This window comes from Dama dama, chromosome 17 (assembly GCF_033118175.1).
Source record: "Dama dama isolate Ldn47 chromosome 17, ASM3311817v1, whole genome shotgun sequence".
Lineage (NCBI taxonomy): Eukaryota > Metazoa > Chordata > Mammalia > Artiodactyla > Cervidae > Dama > Dama dama.
The window spans coordinates 60042889-60061945 of NC_083697.1; the positions used below are offsets into that span (position 1 = coordinate 60042889).

Genomic DNA, 19057 nt, shown 5'->3' on the forward strand with positions numbered 1-19057 from the left:
ATTAACTTAGTTACCTTTGATTAATATACTTCTCATCTTACCACTGAATCTATATTTTGTTGCCTTAAAACTTGAAAAATACATGCGGCTTCCACGATATATCAAACCTGTAAAACTTACATGGCGAGTGGGATTGTGTGAGCTAACTCTGTCCCCGTGGCTTACCATTCTGTACACAAAGGCATCCAGGGTGTTGGAATGCCCCTCCTTTGGTCACCTAGTAACTTTTCACTGGTCAACAGAAGCTGAATAAACTATTATGTTGCAGGAAAAGTGCTTGGCGAGCTGACTTGGATCATCTCCTAGATTTTAGCAGAGAAAAAAAAAGAATCCATAGCCAAGATTAAATTTGCTAAACCTTTAGGCTTTGCTGTCAGGAAACATTCCACTCTTGGAGTGTAGGATGGATACGGAAGACATGGGCTCAGGTAAACTAGGCCATATATTGAGGCAGATTTGGAGACAAAACCTGATGCTGACGCAGGTGCTTCTGAGTGAAGACCACAGTGAAGGGGCTGGTGGGGCCACTTGGATGACCACAGTGGTCTTTCTGGGTCAGGAGCTCAGCGGGGCCCTTCACCAACTCTTGGAGCACACTGCAGGGACTCTGCGCTCCGCTTGCCAGCAGCTGTATGCGCTGCTTGACAAAGAGAATCACTGTACCTGGAGACAAGGCAAGTATTTATTTATCCTTTCTCTAAAAAATATTTATTAGCCACCCTGAGAGGGCTGATGAGCACATAGAGGCTAGGTTAAGGTCTCGGTCCATAAGGGATGAACGGTTTGATGTGGGAAGTAACACAACTGCACAGTAACACAAAGGACGGTGAGGACAGTCCCATTACAGCCCTACAAATGAAGTGCCTTAGGTCTTCAGAAACAGGTGAGATTACGTTTTTTCAGGTGGAGAATTTTGCTAAGACAAATGCAGCATCTCACCTGAGGGTGAAGGAATGGATTGGATTTACGCAGCCAGAACTTGGGCACCTTGAAAGAGCATTCCAGGCAGAGGTGTTATCAGCAGGATCCAACACTTAGACGCAGGAAAACATAGGCTTAGTTTGAGGCAGGTTGATCAGCTTTTCCATATTGAAATATGATATTCTATTTTTAGACTTATTTGAACTTGGACTTGCTAATCGCAAAAATATTGGGAAGTCCAGGGTGGGATGGAATATGAAATTATACCCCCAAGACACACATAAAGAGGGGTGCAGTTTCTTGGGAATAAGCCCAGTTATGGATGCTAAGTACAGCATGGCAGAAAGAACATGGTATCCAACGCCTATTATCTCAGACAACAGTTACTCTAGATAAGAAGATGGGCATCCTAAAATCCAACTCCAAATAACACAGTGTCAAGGCAAGTGGGAAGGTCTCATCAATTGGGAATCCAGGGCAGATAATGTTAAAAATTCAGTCTAGAGAGCAGATTGTGGACATTGAGGGAAATCTGTCCAAAGGCAGTGTGACCCAGAGACCCTCAGCTGGAACTCAGAGCTAGGAATCAAATCTCTAGAGAGAACTGAATGTGATTCTAAGCAACATATGATGACATGATTATTCATGGAAAATGATAAGGTCAGTTCCTAGAAGAGGAGTTCAAAATAAAGACTGGTTCTCAGATACAAGACAAAAAGAAAAAAAAAAAAAAAAGTCAGAACTACAGCCCCGCGATAAGGCTAGACTAGTTAAAGATGATTTAGTGATGACTTTGACAACACTGAGCTATATGGCACTTTAAATTATATATTCCTGAGTTCAGAGTTGAATTCTAAAGATTGGAGAGTTGCTAAGCCTATAAGAAGCTATCAGGTGACCCCAGCTGTGAGGAGAGGAGGAATGAATGAATAGAAAAATAATAAGAAATAGGGATGGAGTGAGAGACCATGTTAGATCAGTTCACAGTGAGGGTTTACACCAGAGCAAAGAAGTTTGACTTGGTTTATTAGTTTTTGAGTAGCCAGGTTCCAACCAGAGAATTGGTGTCATTAGAGCTATTCTTTGAAAGGCTTATTTGAAAATTGTCAGTGATCACAAGCCCAGCAGGACGAATAGTGTGAACCTAATTAAATCATAATACCAAACAAAGTACTCAACAAAATATAGCATCTGCATCAGCAGAAATAATGTAGATATGGCATGCCTGCTACCCAAGTCTCATTTGAAGTGTTCCACTAAACTTCAGGCAAATCATTATAGATGGATCATTGATAAAGTATATAGTACATTCAAAGAAGAAAAATAATTTTCCCCAAATCATACCAAATGAGGAATGAATGAATGGAGGGAGATGTTGACTTCAATAGGACAGCATGTTATGGGGTGGGGAGGGCGGGGAGTGGGGGTCTTGATACCTTCAAATATTCAAAGAATTTTCACAAGCAAGAGGAATTGGATTTACTCTTTGCTATTATGTTAAAAAGCAATTTGTCCCCAATATCTAGATGTGTTAAAAAAATTACAGTTGTACAAATGATTTCTCCTTCAAGAGGGTTACAGGCTTTAAAGCCCACAAGGGTCTTTACAGATTTCTAGGATAATTTCTCCATACTTTATTACATGTCAGTGGAGAAACATAATGTGGTTTAGTTTTGTATTTATTCTTTTTATGTGTCTCTGTGTGTATTGTGTGTGTAGAAACCATTACGTTCATAGAGTGCCTCATGAAAATAAATGAATATTTGGGGAGCACTGCTACACTTCTAAAGAAAGAAGAAAAGGAGATGTGTAATTTATGCGGCATGCATGATGAATGTACTCCACTGCAGACAAAGTCCACCATTCAAGATATCAAAGCAACAGACATTGCTGCAAGAGAGGAACAAAATGTCATAGAAACAGCTACTGTTTCTCCCACAAATGGAGAGGAAAGTCATTACACAAACCAGGTCCAGTTGAAAAAAAATAAAATACATAGGAGTTCAGAATTAGTGGAAAAAGAAAACAATACATCATTGAATGGAGATGTAACAGAGCAAGAAGAGTCACAGAACAAAATGTTCCCAGATAATGCAGAAAATAAAGATGATAAACAAATAGAACACATGACTATTGAGAGCATAAATGGCAACAGGGAAGAGTTGCATGACATAATCCAGACAACAGAAAGAGAAATTCAGGAGATCTCAGAAAGCCAAAGAGAAGAGATTACCACATCCTCAATAACATGTGATAGCTCCAATAAATGTGTGAATAGTCTTCCCAGTGACTCAGAGAGTCTAAAGCAAAAGAATAACATAATGGAAAAGGAGTAAGTAAATACAATGTAAGCAGTGCTTGTGTATGCCTACTTATATGTGTTTCTACTTGTATATAAAACAATTTACACGAGTAAAATTTTATATCTATATTTCATATCTCCAAAAGATATTAGAAATCAATAACTGTTTAAATTACTCCCATAAAAATTTATAAGGCTGCTATTACTAGTATTGTTAGTTTCTTACAGCTTCCAGAAAAAAAAAAAATGCTTCTTTAATGGAAGAAGGACTTGACTGTATAAGAAAGTGGTTAAACTGAACAATTGTCCTGAACACAAGCTTATCATGAGATAACATTAGATTATCATGAGAAAAAAAAAACAAAAACCTAGGAGATTGCAGAGTTCAAATATTAGAAGAGAATTTCCTAGCCTCTGATTTATTTTATGTATATTTTCAAATTCTCACATTTATTTTATGTATTAATATAAATATCATGTATCTGTAACCTGTGTCTGTAGAACTCTGGGAGGGCTCATGCATAAGCTTTGGGAGATTCTTAAAACTGAATATATATTTTCACAACTACTTTATATTCTTGGAGATGGTCTAGAGCTCTCACCAGATTCTCAAAGAGCCCATGACTTCAAAAAAATATGTTGAAATTAACTGGTCTATTTTATGAATCATTGCCCCTATACAAGGTAATAATAATCCATATTTCTCTAAATAAAATAAAATATTCACAAGTTATATTTTCCCAGTAAAAATAAGACTCTTAGAAGACAATGTGGAATAAAAATATCATCGATTTGGAAGATAGATAGACATAAATTTATCTCCCATTTTATTACATACTAGTTCTGTGACCCTGACCAACTTGTTTTATTTCTTAGACCCATTTTCTTATTTGTAGAAATTATATATACTTCCTGGGATTATTTGATAAGATCAAAGGAGAAAATCATCTAAAGGGCCTAGTACCTTGTTGCTTGGCCGACCTTCACTCTCAGCTAAACATCTCTACGTTGATTTATTTCACCACCACCAACCCTCACTTTCTCAACCACACACACACCATCAAACATCACATCACATCTGTGCTGTTTCAGACACACAATACCATTTCCAGGACAACACCACAAATGAGTCTATGGTCTCAGGCAAGTCATTTTGCTCACTTTGACTTAGTTATCTTATCTAGAAAAGGAAAGGGTTGAGCTCTGAGGTTCCCTGCATGTTTGAAAGTCCAGTCAATTTCATAGATGTCACAGGAGCACATTCAATGCATGAAAAACCCCCCAGGTATGAAAGACTTATGCTTCTGAAAAACAACTGTTAAAAGCAGTCATTATGTGGTTCCCATTTCACTTGAGAAAAACATTAACACTTTGTATCCTCACATTCAGAAATGACTCAATGCATCAGCTAATGAGTCACTGCTGAAACACTCCCTCTCACACCTCCTTAGGTGTTCCTGGTTAGTGGTTTCCTCTTTGTGGCAATGTAACCAATTTTGCTTGGCTTGCATGTTTCACAAGATGACTACTCATTGCAGCTCCTCAGGCTAGGATGCCATGGTGCCCCAAGAAAGATGAGTGTCATAAACAAAACCTAGTTCGGAATCTGCTGTGATTCCTCCCTGGAGAACATTTTTTTAAAAGTCTATCTCTTTCAGGTAGTTGTCCTAGTGTATGCAGACTCAAAGGGAAACAACACTAGAATAAACCAATATGATTATTTTTAGTTGCTGGACTAGATCTGTTTGATTAGATCTGTGGAAATGGAAGCATTAACAGGTCTCCTCGCTCTCCTTTGTCTGTCAGGCTTTTGGAAGTAGAGTGTATTGAGTTGGGCTTCTAGGGCTCAGAAGAGAGTCATTTTTGAAGTGATACAAGGCAGGATTATTGCACCTTCCATTAAACAACGTATCTAATTTTCTGAAGTACCATTGTCATCATGATCGGAGATACTCAAACAGACTGATGACTTGAATAATTTTCTATTCCTTCTAACTGCATGGGTTCAGAATTGTAAATATAAATAAATAACCTCTTCTATTTCAACATATTTGTTTAGATTTCTGTGTTACAGGGCACTTTAAAGTTAAATTTATTAATTGAAAATAGTTAAAACCTGATTATTTTAGAACTGGGTATTTATGCTGTATTTTATAAAGATCCTCTTCTTTTTTAAAAAAAATCTTTTTTAAAGACTCTCTTATTTCTCTTTGACACTGTTTATGTTTCAGCCATGTCACTGGTAGGAAATGAGAAATAGCGAGAAGAGAAGTACAAGCTGGTAGCTATAATGTAGAGATTTAATATTTATTGAAAACTCATTTTATGTTAATTCATTATTATAAAAAGTTGAAACATTTTATATCATTCAATCTTCACACTATTGTGGATTAGATATTTGTTTCAGTTTATAATGGATAATGAAACCATTGTTTTAGAATGATTTGAGGAAGTCTGATATAACAGAAAGCTTGAGCTTTTGTGTTAAAGATAGATGAATTCATTTATTGACTCTACAACTTACTATCTGTGTAATTTTCAGAAAATTAAAATTTCGAAACCTCAGTTTCTTTATCTATAAAATGATAATGACAGTAGGATATGTCTGACCCCATCGCACGGGAATTTAAATGAAATAATGCATAGCACAAAACCTGATCATAGAAAGAGCTAAAATATTATTAATAGCTATTTTAATAATAATTATTGATGTTAAAGATCAAACAGTAAGTAACTAATATCAAATTTGAATTCAAATCTATAAGATTCTAAAATGCTTGGCAAAGCTGATGGTACAGAAAGCAAGAGTAAAACCAAATGTAAAAATAAGCTTTTGGATTGATTCTTCGAGGACTGTGAATATTCTGTTTCTATTCACCTTGATTAAGTGTACATTCACAGTACTTCTATACTTTCTCAATTTTTCTTAAAAATGTAATAAGCATGATCACTTGATTTATGGCATTTAAACAATTCCAGTACCATATATATATATATATATGTATATATATATGTATATATATATGTATATATATATATATATATTTCCTTTCCTCAAAATTTAGAAAACTATCCAGGTATTAATTTTTGATTTATCAAGAAGCTTCAGCAATCTTCAGATTTATATTTGAAGTGAGCAAAACTGAGAGATGAATCGAGCACCTAAATAATAACTGTGATAACAACAATAACAAAGGATAACTGACATGGTACTTACTATGTGCCAGGCACAGCTTCTAAATGACTTTACTGTATAATTGTTCATTCAGTTCTCACAGCCTTCATATGAGACTGGTGTTACTTTTCACTATTTTACAGTTGAGGAAGTTGAGGCACAGAGAAGTTGTATATCTTGCCCAAGGTCACAGTGTCAGAAATGGGACAGCTGGATTCACACCACAACAGTGTGGCTCTAGAACTGGTACTCTTAGGCATTTCACTATATAGTCCATAAATCAAATAATTGAAAAAGAATGATGTCCCCTTTCCCCCTGCAGGTATCTTGATGTGCTGAGTGATGATACTGTCCCCCAAGTGTCTTGTTATATTACAGCACCAGCCTATGTTCTACAACATTTACAATGCAGGATAATTAATAGCATGAGCTCTTTAACAGTGAGTGAGAATGAAGAGTTGGTCAGCAATGTCATCACTGTGGAGTGCTCAGATATGGAAAAGAGAATTCCATTTCCAATATGCATTGCGATTCCATTTACTGCACGTTACAGGGGAAACTACAGAGATATCATGGTGAAAGTGTCTGACATAAACCTTCAATCAAGTTATCTAACGCCAAATTCACTGGAAGGAAAGACAGGAAGTTACAAGGTTGGTCAGCCCTTGATTACACCTATATTTGCTCTTTGACTCTTCTTCTCACTAATTACTCAGACTACCAGATCATTGTATAGATACAATTGCTTCATTGGTAAAAATAGAAGGATTGATAAAAGATTTATGCTGGTGAATTCATGTGTTATTTTTGTTTGTTTCCTTTTTCTATACATAAAGATCAAACAGCAGAGCTTGTTGGTCAAATTTGGGAGTGAAAAACTTGAGTCTAGGAAGCATCAAGTGTTATATTTTTGCCTGGAAAGCAAAACCAACATCATTGTTTAATTAGCTTCATATCTTAGACTAGTTTAGACTAACATTTCTAATGGGATGAGCTTCTGTTTAGAATCTCTAGATGACAGTAGCTTTATCTTTTATCATTCATGGGTGGAGAAAATATGTAAAAACTAAAACAATTTGCATGTCTGTGTGTGCTTGTGTGTGTGTATGCACTGAGAAAAATCATGTTTAATATAAATCAAGTTTAGTATATATATGGAAAACAATATACGTGGTAGTTAGGATATGGATTGTGGAGGAAGATTGGCTGGGTTTGAAGTTTAGTTCCTACATCAAACTTTGGTTGCTTGCAATGTCAACTTGAGTAAATTATGTAACCTGCTATGACTCAGTTTTTTCATCTAAAAAGTGAATACAATAATAGTGTCTACCTGGTAGGGTAATAAGGATTAAATGAGAAAACACACTCAAGATGACAGAAGGAAGCCCATAAACACATGATAGTAGTTAATAAACTATCACTTTTATGGTAGACTTCATTATAATAACTCTAAAGCCATCTATTCCATTCCAATCACAAAGAAAGACAATGCCGAAGAATGTTCAAACTACTGCACAACTGCACTCATCTCACATGCTAGCAAAGTAATGCTCAAAATTCTCCAAGCCAGGCTTCAACAGTACGTGAACCGAGAACTTCCAGATGTTCAAGCTGGATTTAGATAAGGCAGAGGAACCAGAGATCAAATTGCCATTATCCACTGGATCATCAAAAAAGCAAGAGAATTCCAGAAAAACATCTAGTTCTGCTTCATTGACTACACTAAAACCTTTGACTGTGTGGATCACAACAAACTGGGGAAAATTCTGAAGGTGATAGGAATACCAGATCACCTTCCATGCCTTCTGAGAAATCTGTATGCAGGTCAGGAAGCAACAGTTAGAACTGCACATGGAACAACGGACTGGTTCCAAACTGGGAAAGAGTACCTCAAGGCTATATATTGTCACCCTGCTTATTTAACTTATATGCAAAGTACATCATGCAAAATGCCAGGCTGGATGAAGCACAAGCTTGAATCAAGATTGACGGGAGAAATATCAATAACCTCAGATATACAGATGACTCCACCCTTAGGGTAGAAAGCAAAAAGGAACTCAATGGCCTCTTGATGAAAGTGAAAGAGGAGAGCAAAAAAGCTGGCTTAAAACTCAACTTTCAAAAAACTAGGATCATGGCATCCAGTCCCATCATTTCATGGCATATATATGGGGAAACAAGAGAAACAGTGAGAGACTTTGTTTTCTTGGGCTCCAAAATCACTGTAGCTATCAAACTAAAAGACATTTGCTCCTTGGAAGGAAAGCTATGGCCAACATAGACAGCATATTAAAAAGCAGAGACATTACTTTGCCAACAAAGGACAGTTAGTCAAAGTTATAGTTTTTTCCAGTAGTCATATATGGATGTGAGAGTTGGACCATAAAGAAAACTGAGCACCAAAAAATTGATGCTTTTGAACTGTGGTGTTGGAAAAGATTCTCGAGAGTTTCTTGGACTGCAAGGAGATCCAATCTAGTCAATCCTAAAGGAAATCAGTCCTGAATATTCATTGGAAGGACTGATGCTGAAGATGAAGCTCCAATACTTTAGCCACCTGATGTGAAGAACTGACTCACTGGAAAAGACCCTGATACTGGGCAAGATTAAAGGCAGGAGGAGAAGGGGATGACAGAGGACTTGGTGATTCGATGGTACTACCGACATGATGAATATGAGTTTGAGCAAGCTCTGGGGGTTGGTGATGGACAAGGAAGCCTGGCACGCTGCAGCTCATGGGGTCACAAAGGGTCCAACATGACTGAGTAACTGAACTGAACTGAACTGCAAGCCATCTGTGGTGACAAAATCATATGTTTTGAAGAAAGAATATATGTACAATTATTAAACTGAGCATAGAGTTGATGGGAACTAAAATTTGAAGTTCTTCTCTGGACCACTGGAACTTATTTTTAAATAATTAAAATTATTTACTTTTCAGCTTTATATAAGTTGTCATTATTTGTAGAGGGGGGTAGGGAATAAACATAAAAAAATGCCACACATACAAAGAATTCTTCTTGACTCATCTCTTCCTCTTCCAATTTGGGTCTTTTCTGAGTTATAAATAAGATTATACAGTTGAATATGAAAGCTGTGCTTGTTCTAATTATTTACTCCAATTCATGCAACTAAGACATTTTCTATTTAGTCTAGGAAATCTGTAAGTAGCTTGTGGCCTTTTACCATTGACCTATCTGAGTGCCTATCACAATAATAACAAATACTGTTCATAGCACATACGCTTTTCACCAAATAGATATGAAGATGGTTAATAAATAGTGCAAAAGAAAAAAGAGAACATTTCTACTGAGAAAAATAAAAGCATATACTTTTCTTTTAATAGTTTTCTAATGGTAGTCATCCCTATATTTAGCCTAAGAAAATTTAAACTCTGGATTCCTTCCAAATTTTTATGTGGTTCATACGACATTTGAGAAATCTAATTCTGGAGTCAGATAAACCCTCGTCAGAATTCTGCTCATGACACTCCCCTGCTTAAAAATCCTTCCGTTTCCCCAGTGTCTGCCAAATATACTTTAACTGCATGGCAACCATCATGAGTTCCGAGAAAACCTTTTTTCTTACCTCTCACCATTTTCCCTCTGGCCAATTAAGAACATTCATCATGCCGTGAATTTTCCCAGCAACAGATTCATGCAGATATTGTGAAACCTCTTCCTTAGTCAGTTTTCAAATGATAGATTATTTTCCATTGTGATTGTCCCTGAAATGTTTGTGTGTGTGTCTGGATGATTATCCTCTCATGCCTGGGTGGAGCTCTGCTGGTGTTTGGGGAAGCATTGAATAGACCAGATTACTTCTAAGACCTCCTCTTCGTTTTAAGCTTTGGTGATTATATGAGTAGATAATTATGTTTTCATTTATGTACACAGTTCCTTCCTGTGTGATAAAAAAGCTCGAAAATGTCCTTGCATATATGCATTCAGAATTTAAGTGTCACTATATAAAAAAGAAACACAAGTGTGTCTCTTTGCAATCATCTGCTCCCCCTGCATGGAAGAGAGCACCAGAGAAAATGACTTTATCAGGAGGTTATGAATTGTCAGAGGGAGGACTCTGCTGACAGTACAAGTGCTGTAGGATTTGTGTAAACTACCCAAATGATGAAATTTTAGCCCTCGGAATTTCTAACACTGTTAAACTTTCTGGATAGAGGCCAGTGCTTAAAGTCCATTCTGATAAAAGAGGATTGGATTCCAAACATGATTAATACTTGTGGAAACACTAAATGTGGTTGCCCATTATCCATTTACCTTTCAGGGGAATAATTTAAATTTAAAAATATATTTATTTCTCTTTTTTTCTATTGTGTGGCTCAAATTTGAGAAACTCCTCGTAACTACTTCTAGTTTATCTCATGAAAGGACCATCCCATCCATTTATCTCATGAAAGGACCATTCATTTGGGGTTAATGAAGAAATTCTCAACGACAGGAACAGCATATAGCTGTTGTTTTTTCTTTTTTCCCCACAGCTGTAGAATATGTCCAGCATGTACTTCCAGAATAATGCACTACTAATGTGTTTTAATGTCATTGTCTTAATATCCTTTAATCCACACAGGGGACCTGTGCTGAAGTGAAAGTTTATAAGTTGGGGATCTTTTCTGTTGTGTCTTGTTTAAAGAAAGAGTCCTTTACAGTAACAAAGAAAGGTCTTACTCATAAGACAAGCATGGATTCCCGAATATCCTTAAATTACCCTCCAGGAGTTTTCAACTCACCAGTGCTTGTACAAATAAAGGTAAATACTAAAAACTGGTGAGACTTTTTGTGGGTTATCAAACTTCGTCCTAAAAGGGAAGAAGGTACAAATATTTAATATAGCAATAAATGAATTTTCATACTTTTAATAACCTAACTTATGGTGTCATCAGTGAAATAGTGATGATTTAGAGCATATTAAATCTCATTCCCAAATAAATCCTTGACTTATTTTAAAGCCTTTTCTAGCTAATTTTTGTGTTGTTTTGTTGTGTTGTTTATGATATTTGTTGACAAAAAAAATGTAGAATATTTATGATGGAATTAATGATGGACTTTGGGCGTTCATATAATTCAAGAATTCCACCTGTGAGGATGTTTAAAAAAGAAGCTAATCAATTAAAGCATTTATGATTATGAATATTTGGTTATATTTAATTATAAAACAGTTCTTTTGGAAATGAGAATTTAATTCATACAAACATTATTTACAAGATGTACAACTATGTATCAGTATACATTTTGGAAGACATATTTCCTCAATATTTCCTATCCTTCTAGCCTAACTCTCTCTCATGCTCTCCTAATTTCTCCCAGTTGTTACCATAATGGGTAAGAGAAGAAAAGTCAGGAAGAGAACATACTATTAATAATTGATTTGTAAATATTTTATATAAACTCTGAAATTTTGAAATCATGCTAGTTATTTTTATTAGTCATTCTTATGTGAGAGGAAACAAATAAATGTAGTCTTGTTTGTCTAGTTTCTGAAGGTCACTTGATCTAACAATAGTTATAATTAGAAATTATGTAAAATGTCTATTTTGTTTTCTGGGTCATTTTGTTGCCTACAATTAAGAGTGATTCTCAGTTATTTATAACATAGAACAAGAAACCTAGATTTTACAAAGACTTTGTTAAAAGAGGACCAATTGCTATGATCATTTATAAGATAAGATAGTGTTGATTCTAGCCAACAATGCAGAGAAAAATGTATAAAACTATGTTCTAGTAAATTTTTAGAAAATTGACTTAGACATATGCTGATACCTTACATCTTCTGCTATTAAGATATAGCAATATATATCCTTTTTTTTCTTTGTTTAGGTTCAACCAATTGACCCATCTCTGGTGGCATATTTAAAAACTCAGCAAGATACTTCCTACTCAGTACTATCCACAAGCCCTATGATTCATATTCAGCACCCGTCAACACATCCTTTTCAGAAGCCAGTCACTGTATTCCTACCATGTTCTCCCCACCCTGACAAAAAAAATCTTGGGTCTGAAATAGATCATAAAAGAACACCTAGTACTACAACAAACAGAATCATACCTTTATACCTCAACAGGTAAGTCTGACCCTAACATCTCTAGTTGACTTGATGGTAAACAAATAAACATGATTAAAAGTGTAATCAGATATAGTTAAGTATCAGCATTGAAATATGATGAAATATTTTTAATATAGAAATAAAATATTGTGGATCTAGAAGGGTAATGGTTTTAGCTGTAATGGGTCCAAAAGTATGCTATGAGAAAAGATTGACACAAAAGAGGCAAAATTAATCCTCTCTTTCAAAAAATTTATGATATGGTTAATTACAAAGTGTGATATGATGATTTTAATTTCTATGTTTAAGTGTTCCATTAATGTAGGAAAAAAATAACCTGATCTTTTAAAAAATAAATTTGAGTCTATATTTGCCACATAGGCAGTTTCCTTTCTGTCCTAATTTTTATAATTTAAAAAATTCCCCACAAATGAGACTAATATACATAATGAGTTACCAGCCAGAAATAAGACAGATATGAAATGTTAGCAATAAATAGTGTACACTAAGTAATAGTAGGGGTTTCCTTGGTGACTCAGTGGTGAAAGAATCTGCCTGCCAATGCCTACCAATGTAGGAGATGCAGGTTTGACCTCTGGGTCAGGAAGATCCCCTGGAGAAGGAAAGGAAATGGCAACCCACTCTGGTATTCTTGCCTGGAAAATCCCATGGACAGAGGAGTCTGGAGAGCTACAGTTTGTGGGGTCGCAAAAGAGTCAGACACAAGTTAGTGACTAAACACACACACACATACACACACACACACAAATAGTAACCTGATCTTTGTTTCTGTCCTTTCACTTAATACTTTTTTTTTCCTAATAAGAAAGGTAAACAGGAACCTTCACATTCTTTGATTCTGAAGGCAATTTTTTTTTTTTTCTTTTTGGAAACAACTTTAGACAGAAATAATAACAACTATTAACTGAGAAGCTAATTTTTTAAACCCGATTCCTTATGTATATTATCTCATCCAATCTGCACACCACCTCACCTCCATTTTATCACTTGGAAGTCTGAAACTCAATGAGACTAAGAACTTGTATTACAATTATCTGCTGGTTGTACATCTGAGGATCAATCTATCACAGGTCGATAATATTTTTTTAAAAACTCTAGCAAGTTCCCCAAGGCAAAACTTGAATATGCCATGTGCTGGCAACTATTTATATACCATTTACACTGTATCAAGTATTATAATTAGTCTTGAGATGATTAAAAAGAAGATGTGTGTCTAGGTTATGTGCAAAGCCTATGCCATTTACAAAAGGGACTTGAACATCCACAGAGTTTGGTATCTATGGGGGTCCTGGAATCAGTCTCTTGCACCCAGATGCTGAGGGAAGACTGTGCCTAAGAAGTGTGCAAGCTTGGTTTGGACTCAAATAGTTTCTTTCTAATCATGACTCTATATAGCACATGGATCTGCCATGTATTTAGTTTGCGGCTGTAAGATTAGAAATTGAGAGGTGGATTATTTGCTCTTTACCACTGTGTTTCTAATTTAGGAAGCTGACAATAGTAGAACATTGGCCAGGAGACCAAGTTAAACTTTTCTTAGTATTAGGTATGTGAGAACGAACATAGAAATACAGACACGATTCAGTTGTATGTGCTTTTGCTATACAAAATTATATGTATGATATCCTAATTGGCATTGAGTTAATCCATGTTCCTATATATCATGGTAAAGTAAGATTTAAAACCAAAAATATCCTGGAGCTTCCTATTTAAACATATTAGTCTTAACAGATTAAGACATTCTCTTTCAAATATCCTCATATTTTATATACATATATTTTATATGTGTGTATATATATATATTTAAAGATGAGGGCTTAACTCTAAAATTTGATTCTTATTGGTAACCTATTGCTAAAATCTAGTAAATTTTTCAGTTGTCTTTAGGGTAGGTTGCAAAGGGTTAATAAAAATAAATTTGTGTTGACATGTACTTTATATTATAAAACAAAGTAGCTACATTTGCCAGAAAGATAGTAATAAAACAATTTCCTGTTCCCAATGGTTGATCTTATTCATAGTCTATATACACCAGTGAGAATAAAAATGTATCCCTGCCATACACAAATATCATTTGTGCAAGTGACTAGGTCAATGTTTCTTCTGCCTCTCCCTTGCTGTATTTCCACATTCCTCAGAAACAACAGGGCAGAATGTAGAGAGAAATTGAAGGCAGTGTATTGCACTGTCAAAAATGAAATTGCCAAAATATAGGGATAATAGTAGAGGCAATAAAATCTCTTAAAGATATGCATACTGGCGGTGGCACATTTTCATATACTTCATTGACTTGAAGTACTGGAAATCTAGTCAATACTGATAGGAGAAGGTTACACCTTTGTTCAGAGAAATTATACTCAGCAAAAATGACTAGACACTGAAAATTGGCTTAGAAATTTTGCCCTCTAGATCTATGAAAGATTCAAATGGCAACCAAATTGAACATGGGTGGACAGATGTTCATTCGAAGATAAGAAAATACCCAACTCCTCCATGATGTTGTAAGGGAAAAAAAATAATACCAATCAACACCAAGACTTCAAAGAAGAACAAAAATAACAACAACAAAAAAATATAGAAATAACCATCAGTATGGAGCAGAAAAGAATAAAGAACAACAGGGTGAGATACAAAGATAAGAAACTGAGATGAAAAGTCACCAAGATATGATAAGGACTCATCTAAAGTGATATAACTTAGGAATTTTAAGTACCATTGAGAAAGAGACCAAAACAACCATGAAAGAAGTAATAATCAAAGGCACAGAAATGTAATTTTCTGATGTTGACTAAAACCTTGAGTTAGAAAGTGTTGATTTCAAAATTTATGAAAAAAATAAATCTATACTTTAGACATAACATAAGAAATTGGAATGTATTTTTAAATAAAATGTAATTCCATAAGCATTCATTCAGCAGAAATAGATTAAGTAAGAAGGAATAAAATCTGTCTAGCCCCAGGCTCATTCTGTGTAGCATGAAATATCAAGGATAAATGGACTAAAGCCTTAAGAGATTTGAAGGGAAGATGCGGAATTAGGGTTTTCACCTAACAAGCAAGTTTGTTTGTTTTTTTTTTTTTAAATACAAATGCTCACAGAATGTATTACTCACTAGTTCTTAGCAAAATAAATAAATAGATAAAATTAATGAGTTGAAGATAAAATAAAATTTAACAGATCAAGAATAGGACAGTAACTCATTTTCAAAAATCTAGAATTGAATATAAATAATATAAAAGCAAAAGAAAAGTAAAAATTCATATGGCAAAGTGGTAACAGGAAGAAAACAAGAAAACAGCATGGTGAAATTAAAGAGAAAATATATAAATAAAATAATTTATATTAAGTAAACATAAATAGGTTAAAACATAATTTATATGAATGTCCACCTTAATCTTAAATATTTTTAATGTTTTACATGTTACATTTGTGGAGATTTCCTTAGATTTATCATTTATTTTACCAATTTTACTGCCAATTGTTTCAGCTGTTCACTTTAATAATTATAATTCTCTTTTCTAAAAGGCAATTGCTATATTTTAAAATCTTAAAAAAATATCTTTTCTGAGGTTCTCTGTTTTTCCATTATGCTTACTATTTCTTCTTTTATTCCTTTAATCATTGTAAACACTTCCATTTTAAGTCTCATTCAGATTATTTTACCTATGAGCATGATATTAACTATGATAGCTATTGACATGGTGTAAACTAGTAAATTCTCTTTCATACTAATTCTACTCTATGAATTTTAGCCTTAGAAGTTTATTTCCAAGTATTGGTTATAATTTTTGATCAGATCAGCCATTCCTCTCCCTTCCTTTCCACCCAGAGAAGCTTTTGCCTGCTTCTTTGTTGCTTTCTTGAGTCAGTGTTCAAAGGGGTTTTGGTTGATTTTGTTGTTTCTCATTTCAAGGCCAGTACTGTCCTTCTGGGGATTCCAGTTTTATGGCTGAGTTAGATCTAGTTGACAGCTGGAGGCTGTATGTAATGTGCCTGAGTCCGTGTTAGACTCCAGACCCCACACACCTGGTGTGTGTGCATGACTGGTGGGATTGGAGCAGGCTGACTCATGGAATCAGTCCCTTGTGTTTCCTAGGGAGGAAAAAGAATTCTAGCTTTTTGAGATTTTTATTCCCCCAGAGCTAGGGGATTTTCTTTCCAGCTTCAGAGTTTTTCTAACTTGTGTGTTTGTGTGTGTGTGATTTTGTCTGGCGTTCTAAGATTGCCATTTGTCATCAATTCAGAATTACTGGCCAAACTTCTTTTTTTCTTCTCCATTTCTTTGCCTTAGTACATGATCTCTCTGCTTTTTCTGCCATGTTTAGCTGAAGAACTCTCATTTGTTCTATAAGTTGAAGCTCAGCTCTCTCCTTATGTCAAGACAGTCTATGATCTCCAGAAGGGATTGACTGACTGCTCCTCTTTTAGGGCTAGCCCTGTTCTTTTGTATATCTTAAATCACACCATAGTGTTATTAAATTCTCTTTTCCATTTATAATCACTCAGCATAATTACAGCATAGTTGATGCGACGTTAAATTAGGTGAATTAAATAAATTAATGAGTAAATTTGTGGAAAAATAAATCATGCCATTAATTTTCTGGACTTTCTGACAATACTAAATTGATAAATTTGATATGCTCTGCTGCTATTTAGTGCTAGACATGGGAGATGCATTTTCCCTATCCAGAGGCGCATAAAACAATTAAATAAAAACCTATATGAACTATTTATTTAACATTCTTATATCAAAGAGTAAAAGTTAGCTGAACATTTTCTGTGGAAGTAGAAACACAATGAAGCAATCCATGCCTCAGAATATAGAAAAGATAAAATGATTTGATGTCAAAATGTAGTTTGAATATAAAGAATAAAAAGTCTTTGTTGTAGTACATTCCTTCATGTGTGAATGATTTCTGGGCAAAACATGACAGTTATTTAATTATAAGCCAGAAAAGATTTCTTGATAGTAATGAAAGGAGAAATTAATTTATTAAATAGAAGCTTATTCCACAATATGCAAGAAATATTTTAGAGAATTAGATGGGAAATTGGTTTTTTTTTGCATGAAAAATGCCATTTCTACAAAATGCTATTGGTTTTAAGATCACCTTATCAAAATATATGTGTCATATACAAGAATATTTGTATAATATACATGTCATAAAAAATAATAAAATGGAGAAACTGGTAAAACTATCACATAACTTAAGAAATTATATATCATCAATACAATTACATCTCCTTACTTGTCTCTTCCCATCCTATCCCTTACCTCCCTACCCTAATTACTCTTCACTTTTCACCAAAGTTAACCACTATTAGAAAATTTTGACTCATTCCTTTGCTTTTAATTTTTTTACATTCATCAATATATTTTTATTCATCCATATATAATGTCTTGTTTGGCTTTGTCTGTGTGTGCCATTTGTAAAAATGCTACGAACCTTCGGCATATAGTCTTATGGTCTTGCTGTTCCATTTATAATTGTATAAACTTTGTTCTCATTTCTGTATAATATTCTATTGAATAGCTTCGTATTTCAAGTATCAGTGTTCTTATTGGGGGACATTCGGGTAGTTTCAATTCTTGCTAACACAGATATTACAATTATGCTTATTCTTCACTCAAAGTATATTTGTGTAAGCACTTCTTCAGAGTACCCACCAGTCTTATTGCTGGGCATAGCATATGCACATGTACAATTTTACAGGTTTTACAAACTGGTAGAACTAAATTTCATCCTCCCAGTATTGACTTTTATATTTTTTAGCCTTGCATATTGTCAGATTTTGTAATCTGAAAATCTAATAGTTGTAAAATGGACTTTTGTGGCTTTCATCTGAAGTTCTCTGATTAAAATGAAGGTGACATCTTTCATAATGGCTTTTATTAGATATTTGTGTTTTCTTATATATCAGGTAACTGTATGGTAACTTACATGTTAGGTAACTTATATGTCAGGTAATTTCTTGCTCATTTTTGAACTTTTTACATTTATTTGTAGGATTTTTTTTAATGGTCTAAGTGCTAAACTTTTGTCAATTTGTGGCCTGTATTTTTATATTTATGTGACTAATTTATCGTATTTCTTTTATTATCAGTGTTTTTTGTCCCAGTCCTAAAATACTTTTATTTCCTAAATTATAAAAATGTTCTTCTTTATTATCCTATAATTTTAGAAGTTTGGATTTCATGTAAGTCTTCAATCCATCTGAAATTGACTGTTACATACAATGTGAGGTAGGAATTCATATATTGTTTTTATGTGGATAGGCAGCATGATTTATTGAATGGTTATTTCTTTCCCTAACAATCTGTGAAGCTTCCTCTGTCATATAACGGATTTTCTTCCAAACTGTTCCACTGATCAGTCTTGTTATATAGTTTTGAGCTAATCTAACACTGTCATAACTTTTAAGGCTTTATAACAAGTTGGTCCCTGATAGGTAAGCCATCTCATATTATTCTTATCCAGACAAATTTTTGTTTGTTTGTCTTCCTTGAAACTTTCCCACTCATATAAAATAGAATCAGTTTGCTAAGGTCCACAAGAACAAACTGTTGGGGTTTTG

The 19057-nt window shown here is 34.5% G+C and overlaps 1 protein-coding gene and 1 long non-coding RNA gene across 2 annotated transcripts in view; one reads left to right on the top strand and one right to left on the bottom strand.

Moving 5' to 3' along the window:
• Window positions 1–403: 403 nt before the first annotated feature.
• Window positions 404–19057, top strand: part of DTHD1 (death domain containing 1) — a 76929-nt gene continuing 58275 nt past the window's right edge. Inside the window, exons 1-5 of the mRNA XM_061164528.1 lie at window positions 404–674; window positions 2641–3253; window positions 6721–7051; window positions 10986–11165; window positions 12233–12477. Coding sequence (XP_061020511.1) covers window positions 404–674; window positions 2641–3253; window positions 6721–7051; window positions 10986–11165; window positions 12233–12477 — 1640 coding nt within the window. The remainder of the gene's footprint in view (window positions 675–2640; window positions 3254–6720; window positions 7052–10985; window positions 11166–12232; window positions 12478–19057) is intronic.
• Window positions 11104–19057, bottom strand: part of LOC133071767 (uncharacterized) — a 269861-nt gene continuing 261907 nt past the window's right edge. The window contains exon 6 of the long non-coding RNA XR_009696521.1: window positions 11104–11214. This is a non-coding gene — a long non-coding RNA (uncharacterized LOC133071767). The remainder of the gene's footprint in view (window positions 11215–19057) is intronic.